Source organism: Oncorhynchus clarkii, chromosome 16, assembly GCF_045791955.1.
Source record: "Oncorhynchus clarkii lewisi isolate Uvic-CL-2024 chromosome 16, UVic_Ocla_1.0, whole genome shotgun sequence".
Taxonomy (NCBI): domain Eukaryota; kingdom Metazoa; phylum Chordata; class Actinopteri; order Salmoniformes; family Salmonidae; genus Oncorhynchus; species Oncorhynchus clarkii.
The window spans coordinates 4,486,969-4,499,468 of NC_092162.1; the positions used below are offsets into that span (position 1 = coordinate 4,486,969).

Consider the following 12,500-nt stretch of genomic DNA (forward strand, 5'->3'; position numbering starts at 1 on the left):
CCATATACCCCACCCACACCCTAACCCTAAACCCTACCCCAACACCATATACCCTACCCACACCCTAAACCTAAACCCTACCCCAACACCATATACCCTACCCACACCCTAACCTTAAACCCTACCCCAACACCATATACCCTACCCACACCCTAACCTGCACTCTACCTCTACACCCTACACCCTAACCCTATACCCTACCCCAACACCATATACCCCACCCACACCCTAACCCTAAACCCTACCACAACACCATATACCCTACCCACACCCTAAACCCTACCCCAACACCATATACCCTACCCACACCCTAACCTTAAACCCTACCCCAACACCATATACCCTACCCACACCCTAACCTGCACTCTACCTCTACACCCTACACCCTAACCATATGCCCTACCCACACCCTAACCCTATACCCTACCCCAACACCATGTATCCTACCCACACCCTAACCCTGTACCCTACCCCAACACCATGTACCCTATACCCTACCCCAACTCCATATACCCTACCCACACTCTAACCTGCACTCTAACTCTACACCCTAACCATATACCCTACCCCAACACCATATACCCTACCCCAACGCCATATACCCTACCCACACCCTAACCTTAAACCCTACCCCAACACCATATACCCTACCCACACCCTATCTCTACACCCTACCCCTACACGCTACACCCTAACCCTAGACACTAACCCTAAACCCTAACCCTACACCCTACCCATACACCCTAACTCTACACCCTAACTCTACACCCTAACTCTACACCCTAACCCTACACCCTATCCCTACACCCTAACTCCACACCCTAACCCTACACCTTACACCCTAACCCTACACCCTATTCCCTATCCCTACACCCTAAACATATACCCTACCCACACTCTAACTCTACAACCTACCCATACTCCCTACCCATACACCCTACCCCTACACCCTAACGCTACACCCTAACCTTACACCCTAACTCTACACCCTACCCATACACCCTACACCCTAACTCTACACCCTAACCCTACACCCTACACCTTACACCATACACCTTACACCCTACACCCTATCCCTACCCCTACACCCTAACTCTACACCCTACACCTTACACCCTACACCCTACCCATTCACCCTACCCATACACCCTAACTCTACACCCTAACTCTACACCCTACCCCTACAGTATGTAGGAGGGTGTTCACTATTGGTCAGTATGTAAGAGGGTGTTCCTATATCGGTCAGTATGTAGGAGGGTGTTTCTCTATTGGTCAGATTGTAGGACTGAGTTCCTCTATTGGTCAGTATGTAGGAGGGTGTTTCTCTATTGGTCAGTATGTAGGAGGGTGTTCTCTATTGGTCAGTGTTGTATGTAAAGTACAGCCCTGATTATGGATCAGGGTCCTGCTCTGTCATACAGTAGTATGCAGTGAAAATAATCTCAATTCAATTTGACTCAAAGTCAATTTGATGAACCTTAGGCAGAGTGTACATTGTAATCAGCCATTTTATAGATGCACTAGCTTTGGTCAATCCTTCTCCTAGAGCGAATGCAAGGTTACAGTCTGACCACGCTAGTTCTGCTCTGTCCCCCTGCAGGACAGATGTGGAGCTGCAGTTTAAATGACAGGTTGTACTGCTCTGTCCCCCTGCAGGACAGATGTGGAGCTGCAGTTTAACTTATTGTTCTGCTCTGTCCCCCTGCAGGACAGATGTGGAGCTGCAGTTTAAATGACAGGTTGTACTGCTCTGTCCCCCTGCAGGTCAGATCTGGAATTGCAGTTTAAATGTTACCATCACGAGGACCGACAGATGAACACCAACTGGCCTGCCTCGGTCCAGGTCAGTAAGAACACCACCACACACACACACACACACACACACACACACATACACACACACACACACACACACACACACACTCACACACTAATCTTCCTTTCCTCTGTGCAGGTCAGTGTTAACGCCACGCCCCTCACCATCGAGCGCGGCGACAACAAGACATCCCACAAGCCCCTGCACCTGAAACAAGTCTGCCAACCAGGAAGGAACACCATCCAGATCACAGTTACCGCCTGCTGCTGTGTGAGTACTCTACTGACAACAACAACCACTACTGCTACTAATGATGAGGATGGTGAGGATTGTGGTGATGATAAGGAGGATAAGGAAGATGAGGATTGTGGTGATGATGAGGAGGATGAGGAAGATGAGGATTGTGGTGATGATGAGGAGGATGAGGATGATGAGGATTGTGGTGATGATGAGGAGGATGAGGATGATGAGGATTGTGGTGATGAGGATGATGATGATAATGAGGATTGTGGTGATGATGAGGAGGATGAGGATGATGAGGATTGTGGTGATGATGAGGATTGTGGTGATGAGGATGAGGATGATGAGAATTGTGGTGATTTGAGGAGGATGAGGATGATGAGGATTGTGGTGATGAGGATTATGATGGTGATGAGGATTGTGGTGATGATGAGGATTGTGGTGATGATGATGATGGTGGTGTGGGTGATAATGGTGATGAAGATGAGGATTCTGGAGATGATGATGATGATTGCGGTGATGATGATGAGGATGAAGATGAGGATTGTGGTGATGATGACGATGATTGTGGTGATACTGGTGATGATGATGAGGATTGTGGTAAGGATGATGGTAATGATAATGGTGATGATAATGAGGATGATGATGGTGTAAATGATGATGCTCCTCTCCTCTACAGTCTCACCTGTTTGTACTGCAGCTGGTCCACAGACCCTCTGTACGATCCGTCCTGCAAGGCTTACTGAAGAAGAGGTTACTGCCTGCAGAGCACTGCATCACCAAAGGTACACTACTGTCATCCCTCCTTCTGGTACTGAGTGACCCTCTCTCTCTGGTACTGAGTGACCCTCTCTCTCTGGTACTGAGTGACCCTCTCCCTCTGGTACTGACTGACCCTATCTCTCTGATTCATAGATTAAATGATTGATCTTGTTTGACCTTTTAAACTCAACATGTGTCTACATAACTTTTTAAAATCATCAAGGACAACACAATGAAGTTGACCCCTTATCTCCACTGTGGTCCTCCTCCCATCTCCACTGTGGTCCTCCTCCCATCTCCCTTATCTCCACTGTGGTCCTCCTCCCATCTCCCTTATCTCCACTGTGGTCCTCCTCCCATCTCCACTGTGGTCCTCCTCCCATCTCCACTGTGGTCCTCCTCCCATCTCCACTGTGGTCCTCCTCCCATCTCCCTTATCTCCACTGTGGTCCTCCTCCAATCTCTACTGTGGTCCTCCTCCCATCTCCCTTATCTCCACTGTGGTCCTCATCCCATCTCCCTTATCTCCACTGTGGGCCTCCTCCCATCTCCACTGTGGTCTTCCTCCCATCTCCCTTATCTCCACTGTGGGCCTCCTCCCATCTCCACTGTGGTCTTCCTCCCATCTCCCTTATCTCCACTGTGGTCCTCCTCCCATCTCCACTGTGGTCCTCCTCCCATCTCCACTGTGGTCCTCCTCCCATCTCCACTGTGGTCCTCCTCCCATCTTCCTTATCTCCACTGTGGTCCTCCTCCCATCTCCACTGTGGTCCTCCTCCCATCTCCCTTATCTCTACTGTGGTCCTCCTCCCATCTCCCTTATCTCCACTGTGGGCCTCCTCCCATCTCCACTGTGGTCTTCCTCCCATCTCCCTTATCTCCACTGTGGGCCTCCTCCCATCTCCACTGTGGTCTTCCTCCCATCTCCCTTATCTCCACTGTGGGCCTCCTCCCATCTCCACTGTGGTCCTCCTCCCATCTCCACTGTGGTCCTCCTCCCATCTCCACTGTGGTCTTCCTCCCATCTCCACTGTGGTCCTCCTCCCATCTCCACTGTGGTCTTCCTCCCATCTCCACTGTGGTCCTCCTCCCATCTCCACTGTGGTCCTCCTCCCATCTCCACTGTGGGCCTCCTCCCATCTCCACTGTGGTCTTCCTCCCATCTCCACTGTGGTCTTCCTCCCATCTCCCTTATCTCCACTGTGGGCCTCCTCCCATCTCCACTGTGGTCCTCCTCTCATCTCCACTGTGGTCTTCCTCCCATCTTCATTGTGGTCCTCCTCTCATCTCCATTGTGGTCCTCCTCCCGTCTCCCCAGTTAAGAGAAACTTCAGCAGCGTAGCGGCGTCCTCTGGGAACACCACTCTGAACGGCGAGGACGGTGTTGAACAGACGGCCATCAAGGTCTCCCTCAAATGTCCGATCACCTTCCGGCGGATCCAACTTCCAGCCAGAGGTCATGACTGTAAACATGTCCAGTGCTTTGATTTGGAATCCTACTTACAGTTGAACTGTGAGCGAGGAACGTGGCGATGTCCAGTATGCAAGTAAGTTGGGACTGCGGTTGAACACGGGGTGGGTGATTCTAACCTGGCTGGGTGAAACTGAGACTTACACAGTAATGTTAAATTAATGTGCACTGTTACCTGTAAAACTACATTGAATAAAGTTATTTATGTTATATCTGAAATACTCAGTTACACAAAGAGTTGGAAATCTTCTGGATTCAATCAGTAATGTTGATATCCTCTCTGTAATGTTGATATCCTCTCTGTAATGTTGATGTCCTCTCTGTAATGTTGATGACCTCTCTGTAATGTTGATGTCCTCTCTGTAATGTTGATGTCCTCTCTGTAATGTTGATGTCCTCTCTGTAATGTTGATGTCCTCTCTGTAATGTTGATGTCCTCTCTGTAATGTTGATGTCCTCTCTGTAATGTTTATATCCTCTCTGTAATGTTGATGTCCTCTCTGTAATGTTTATATCCTCTCTGTAATGTTTATATCCTCTCTGTAATGTTTACGTCCTCTCTGTCCTCCGCAGTAAAACAGCGTTGCTAGAGGGACTAGAAGTTGACCAGTACATGTGGGGGATTCTTAATGCCATCCAAAAGTAAGATGACTTTCCCAACATCCTCACCATACTCATAAAAACCTCCTACTGCACCAATCACCATGAACGTTATCACTTATCAACCTCCTTGACAGATTTTAGGCTTAATAAATATATTTTACACTATGTTGTTGACTTCTGTAAAGTGGAACCGTTGTTTATTGGGATGCAGGACTAAAGCGCTGTGGAGCAGCAATATTCATTCTGCAGCTTTCTCTTTACGTCATCTCCCCCGCCCAGCTCGGAGTTTGAGGAGGTGACCATAGACCCTTCGTGTAGTTGGAGACCTGTGGCCATCAAGTCTGATATCCACATCAAGGAGGATCCAGATGGACCCATGGCCAAGAGGTTCAAGACCATGAGCCCCACCCAGATGACCCTGCCCAACGTGATGGAGATGATCGCCCTGCTCGGCCCAGGGCCCTCGCCCTACCCGCCCCAACAGGGGGGAAACCACAGCGAATACGGAAGCCATGGTACATTATTTACTTAGCCTCTTTCTTCCTAACTTAATCCTCTTAGTTCCTGGAGGAACATAGGGCCATGGTACATTATTTACTGAGATACTTTCTTCCTAACTTAATCCTCTTAGTTCCTGGAGGAACATAGGGCCATGGTACATTATTTACTGAGATACTTTCTTCCTAACTTAATCCTCTTAGTTCCTGGAGGAACATAGGGCCATGGTACATTATTTACTGAGATACTTTCTTCCTAACTTAATCCTCTTAGTTCCTGGAGGAACATAGGGCCATGGTACATTATTTACTGAGATACTTTCTTCCTAACTTAATCATCTAAGTTCCTGGAGGAACATAGGGCCATGGTACATTATTTACTGAGATACTTTCTTCCTAACTTAATCCTCTTAGTTCCTGGAGGAACATAGGGCCATGGTACATTATTTACTGAGATACTTTCTTCCTAACTTAATCCTCTTAGTTCCTGGAGGAACATAGGGCCATAGTACCAACAATGAGTTTTTAGATTATGTTTCTGTGTACATAAAAACATCTGTACTTGTGTCATATCATTGTTATGTGATTTATAAACAAACAAATAAACAAAAATAACAATAACCTCTAAAAGTAACTTGCTTGTTGTGATTTTTGTTGTGTTACTAGGTAACAGTTACCAGGGCCACAGCAGGGGCTTTGACTTCCCCCATGGGAACCCCGGTGGTACGACCATGAACGACTTCATGCACGGCCCCGTTCTGTCCCACCCGCCAAACATGGCACAGGACAAACCCCTCACACACAGCATGCCTGACTCTGTAAGTTAAAGTTTACATGTTTTCAAATGTACTGCCTTGTGGGATGTATACAGAGGGTTGTGCGTACGACCCAGTACGTCACCGGGGCCAAGCTTCCTGACAACCAGGACCTCTATGCCAGGCGGTGTCAGGGGAAGTCCCTAAAAATCGCCAAAGACTCCAACCACCCCAGTCATAGACTGTTCTCTCTGCTACCGCACGGCAAGCGGTACCGGAACGCCAAGTCTCGGTCCAAGAGGCTTCTTAACAGCTTTTACCCCCAAGCCATAAGACTCCTAAACAGCTAATCAAAGAGCTCCTCCAGACCCCTATTTTACGCTGCTGCTACTCTCTGTTGATTATCTATGCATAGTCACTTTAATAACTCTACCTACATGTACATATTACCTCAATTACCTCGACTAACCTGTGCCCCCACACATTGACTCTGTACCGTAATACCCTGTATATAGCCTCCACATTGACTCTGTACCAGTACCCCCTGTATATAGCCTCCACATTGACTCTGTACCGTAATACCCTGTATATAGCCTCCACATTGACTCTGTACCGTAACACCCTGTATATAGCCTCCACATTGACTCTGTACCGTAACACCCTGTATATAGCCTCCACATTGACTCTGTACCGTAACACCCTGTTTATAGCCTCCACATTGACTCTGTACCGTAACACCCTGTATATAGCCTCCACATTGACTCTGTACCGTAACACCCTGTATATAGCCTCCACATTGACTCTGTACCGTAACACCCTGTATATAGCCTCCACATTGACTCTGTACCGTAACACCCTGTATGTAGCCTCCACATTGACTCTGTACTGCAACACCCTGTATATAGCCTCCACATTGACTCTGTACCGTAATACCCTGTATATAGCCTCCACATTGACTCTGTACTGTAACACCCTGTATATAGCCTCCACATTGACTCTGTACCGTAATACCCTGTATATAGCCTCCACTTTGACTCTGTACCGTAGCACCCTGTATATAGCCTCCACATTGACTCTGTACCGGTACCCCCTGTATATAGCCTCCACATTGACTCTGTACCGTAACACCCTGTATATAGTCTCCACATTGACTCTGTACCGTAACACCCTGTATATAACCTCCACATTGACTCTGTACCGTAACACCCTGTATATAGCCTCCACATTGACTCTGTACCATAACACCCTGTATATAGCCTCCACATTGACTCTGTACCGTAATACCCTGTATATAGCCTCCACATTGACTCTGTACCGTAACACCCTGTATATAGCCTCCACATTGACTCTGTACCGTAACACCCTGTATATAGCCTCCACATTGACTCTGTACCGTAACACCCTGTTTATAGCCTCCACATTGACTCTGTACCGTAACACCCTGTATATAGCCTCCACATTGACTCTGTACCGTAACACCCTGTATATAGCCTCCACATTGACTCTGTACCGTAACACCCTGTATATAGCCTCCACATTGACTCTGTACCGTAACACCCTGTATGTAGCCTCCACATTGACTCTGTACTGCAACACCCTGTATATAGCCTCCACATTGACTCTGTACCGTAATACCCTGTATATAGCCTCCACATTGACTCTGTACTGTAACACCCTGTATATAGCCTCCACATTGACTCTGTACCGTAATACCCTGTATATAGCCTCCACATTGACTCTGTACCGTAACACCCTGTATATAGCCTCCACATTGACTCTGTACCGTAACACCCTGTATATAGCCTCCACATTGACTCTGTACCGTAACACCCTGTATATAGCCTCCACATTGACTCTGTACTGGTACCCCCTGTATTTAGCCTCCACATTGACTCTGTACCGTAACACCCTGTATATAGCCTCCACATTGACTCTGTACCGTAACACCCTGTATATAGCCTCCACATTGACTCTGTACCGTAACACCCTGTATATAGCCTCCACATTGACTCTGTACCGTAACACCCTGTATATAGCCTCCACATTGACTCTGTACCGTAGCACCCTGTATATAGCCTCCACATTGACTCTGTACCGGTACCCCCTGTATATAGCCTCCACATTGACTCTGTACCATAACACCCTGTATATAGCCTCCACATTGACTCTGTACCGTAATACCCTGTATATAGCCTCCACATTGACTCTGTACCGTAACACCCTGTATATAGCCTCCACATTGACTCTGTACCGTAACACCCTGTATATAGCCTCCACATTGACTCTGTACCGTAACACCCTGTTTATAGCCTCCACATTGACTCTGTACCGTAACACCCTGTATATAGCCTCCACATTGACTCTGTACCGTAATACCCTGTATATAGCCTCCACATTGACTCTGTACCGTAACACCCTGTATATAGCCTCCACATTGACTCTGTACCGTAACACCCTGTATGTAGCCTCCACATTGACTCTGTACTGCAACACCCTGTATATAGCCTCCACATTGACTCTGTACCGTAATACCCTGTATATAGCCTCCACATTGACTCTGTACTGTAACACCCTGTATATAGCCTCCACATTGACTCTGTACCGTAATACCCTGTATATAGCCTCCACATTGACTCTGTACCGTAGCAACCTGTATATAGCCTCCACATTGACTCTGTACCGGTACCCCCTGTATATAGCCTCCACATTGACTCTGTACCGTAACACCCTGTATATAGTCTCCACATTGACTCTGTACCGTAACACCCTGTATATAACCTCCACATTGACTCTGTACCGTAACACCCTGTATATAGCCTCCACATTGACTCTGTACCATAACACCCTGTATATAGCCTCCACATTGACTCTGTACCGTAATACCCTGTATATAGCCTCCACATTGACTCTGTACCGTAACACCCTGTATATAGCCTCCACATTGACTCTGTACCGTAACACCCTGTATATAGCCTCCACATTGACTCTGTACTGTAACACCCTGTTTATAGCCTCCACATTGACTCTGTACCGTAACACCCTGTATATAGCCTCCACATTGACTCTGTACCGTAACACCCTGTATATAGCCTCCACATTGACTCTGTACCGTAACACCCTGTATATAGCCTCCACATTGACTCTGTACCGTAACACCCTGTATGTAGCCTCCACATTGACTCTGTACTGCAACACCCTGTATATAGCCTCCACATTGACTCTGTACCGTAATACCCTGTATATAGCCTCCACATTGACTCTGTACCGTAACACCCTGTATATAGCCTCCACATTGACTCTGTACCGGTACCCCCTGTATTTAGCCTCCACATTGACTCTGTACCGTAACACCCTGTATATAGCCTCCACATTGACTCTGTACCGTAACACCCTGTATATAGCCTCCACATTGACTCTGTACCGTAACACCCTGTATATAGCCTCCACATTGACTCTGTACCGTAACACCCTGTATATAGCCTCCACATTGACTCTGTACCGTAGCACCCTGTATATAGCCTCCACATTGACTCTGTACCGGTACCCCCTGTATATAGCCTCCACATTGACTCTGTACCGTAACACCCTGTATATAGTCTCCACATTGACTCTGTACCGTAACACCCTGTATATAACCTCTACATTGACTCTGTACCGTAACACCCTGTATATAGCCTCCACATTGACTCTGTACCGTAACACCCTGTATATAGCCTCCACATGGACTCTGTACCGTAACACCCTGTATATAGCCTCCACATTGACTCTGTACCATAACACCCTGTATATAGCCTCCACATTGACTCTGTACCGTAATACCCTGTATATAGCCTCCACATTGACTCTGTACCGTAACACCCTGTATATAGCCTCCACATTGACTCTGTACCGTAACACCCTGTATATAGCCTCCACATTGACTCTGTACCGTAACACCCTGTTTATAGCCTCCACATTGACTCTGTACCGTAACACCCTGTATATAGCCTCCACATTGACTCTGTACCGTAACACCCTGTATATAGCCTCCACATTGACTCTGTACCGTAACACCCTGTATATAGCCTCCACATTGACTCTGTACCGTAACACCCTGTATGTAGCCTCCACATTGACTCTGTACTGCAACACCCTGTATATAGCCTCCACATTGACTCTGTACCGTAATACCCTGTATATAGCCTCCACATTGACTCTGTACCGTAACACCCTGTATATAGCCTCCACATTGACTCTGTACCGTAACACCCTGTATATAGCCTCCACATTGACTCTGTACCGTAACACCCTGTATATAGCCTCCACATTGACTCTGTACCGGTACCCCCTGTATTTAGCCTCCACATTGACTCTGTACCGTAACACCCTGTATATAGCCTCCACATTGACTCTGTACCGTAACACCCTGTATATAGCCTCCACATTGACTCTGTACCGTAACACCCTGTATATAGCCTCCACATTGACTCTGTACCGTAACACCCTGTATATAGCCTCCACATGGACTCTGTACCATAACACCCTGTATATAGCCTCCACATTGACTCTGTACTGTAACACCCTGTATATAGCCTCCACATTGACTCTGTACCATAACACCCTGTATATAGCCTCCACATTGACTCTGTACTGTAATACCCTGTATATAGCCTCCACATTGACTCTGTACCGTAACACCCTGTATATAGCCTCCACATTGACTCTGTACCGTAACACCCTGTATATAGCCTCCACATTGACTCTGTACCGTAACACCCTGTTTATAGCCTCCACATTGACTCTGTACCGTAACACCCTGTATATAGCCTCCACATTGACTCTGTACCGTAACACCCTGTATATAGCCTCCACATTGACTCTGTACCGTAACACCCTGTATATAGCCTCCACATTGACTCTGTACCGTAACACCCTGTATATAGCCTCCACATTGACTCTGTACCGTAACACCCTGTATATAGCCTCCACATTGACTCTGTACCGTAACACCCTGTATATAGCCTCCACATTGATTCTGTACCGGTACCCCCTGTATATAGCCTCCACATTGACTCTGTACCGTAATACCCTGTATATAGCCTCCACATTGACTCTGTACCGTAACACCCTGTATATAGCCTCCACATTGACTCTGTACCGTAACACCCTGTATATAGCCTCCACATTGATTCTGTACCGGTACCCCCTGTATATAGCCTCCACATTGACTCTGTACCGTAACACCCTGTATATAGCCTCCACATTGACTCTGTACCGTAACACCCTGTATATAGCCTCCACATTGATTCTGTACCGGTACCCCCTGTATATAGTCTCCACATTGACTCTGTACCGTAATACCCTGTATATAGCCTCCACATTGACTCTGTACCGTAACACCCTGTATATAGCCTCCACACTGACTCTGTACCGTAATACCCTGTATATAGCCTCCACATTGACTCTGTACCGTTATACCCTGTATATAGCCTCCACATTGACTCTGTACCGTAATACCCTGTATATAGCCTCCACATTGACTCTGTACCGTAACACCCTGTATATAGCCTCCACACTGACTCTGTACCGTAATACCCTGTATATAGCCTCCACATTGACTCTGTACCGTTATACCCTGTATATAGCCTCCACATTGACTCTGTACCGTAATACCCTGTATATAGCCTCCACATTGACTCTGTACCGTTATACCCTGTATATAGCCTCCACATTGACTCTGTACCGTAATACCCTGTATATAGCCTCCACATTGACTCTGTACCGGTACCCCCTGTATATAGCCTCCACATTGACTCTGTACCGTTATACCCTGTATATAGCCTCCACACTGACTCTGTACCGTAATACCCTGTATATAGCCTCCACATGGACTCTGTACCGTAACACCCTGTATATAGCCTCCATATTGACTCTGTACCGTAATACCCTGTATATAGCCTCCACATTGACTCTGTACCGGTACCCCCTGTATATAGCCTCCACATTGACTCTGTACCGTAACACCCTGTATATAGCCTCCACATTGACTCTGTACCGTAACACCCTGTATATAGCCTCCACATTGACTCTGTACCGTAATACCCTGTATATAGCCTCCACATTGACTCTGTACCGTAATACCCTGTATATAGCCTCCACATTGACTCTGTACCGTAATACCCTGTATATAGCCTCCACATTGACTCTGTACCGTAATACCCTGTATATAGCCTCCACATTGACTCTGTACCGTAATACCCTGTATATAGCCTCCACATTGACTCTGTACCGTAATACCCTGTATATAGCCTCCACATTGACTCTGTACCGTAATACCCTGTATATAGCCTCCACATTGACTCTGTACCGTAACACCC

General features: G+C 47.1%; 1 protein-coding gene across 1 annotated transcript in view; it reads left to right on the forward strand.

Annotated features, from left to right (window-relative positions):
• The window catches only part of LOC139367876 (zinc finger MIZ domain-containing protein 1-like), a 272,212-nt gene that overhangs the window by 248,747 nt on the left and 10,965 nt on the right, over positions 1-12,500 (forward strand). The window contains exons 14-20 of the mRNA XM_071106227.1: positions 1,765-1,843; positions 1,955-2,086; positions 2,736-2,841; positions 4,137-4,365; positions 4,863-4,931; positions 5,172-5,407; positions 6,056-6,207. Coding sequence (XP_070962328.1) covers positions 1,765-1,843; positions 1,955-2,086; positions 2,736-2,841; positions 4,137-4,365; positions 4,863-4,931; positions 5,172-5,407; positions 6,056-6,207 — 1,003 coding nt within the window. The remainder of the gene's footprint in view (positions 1-1,764; positions 1,844-1,954; positions 2,087-2,735; positions 2,842-4,136; positions 4,366-4,862; positions 4,932-5,171; positions 5,408-6,055; positions 6,208-12,500) is intronic.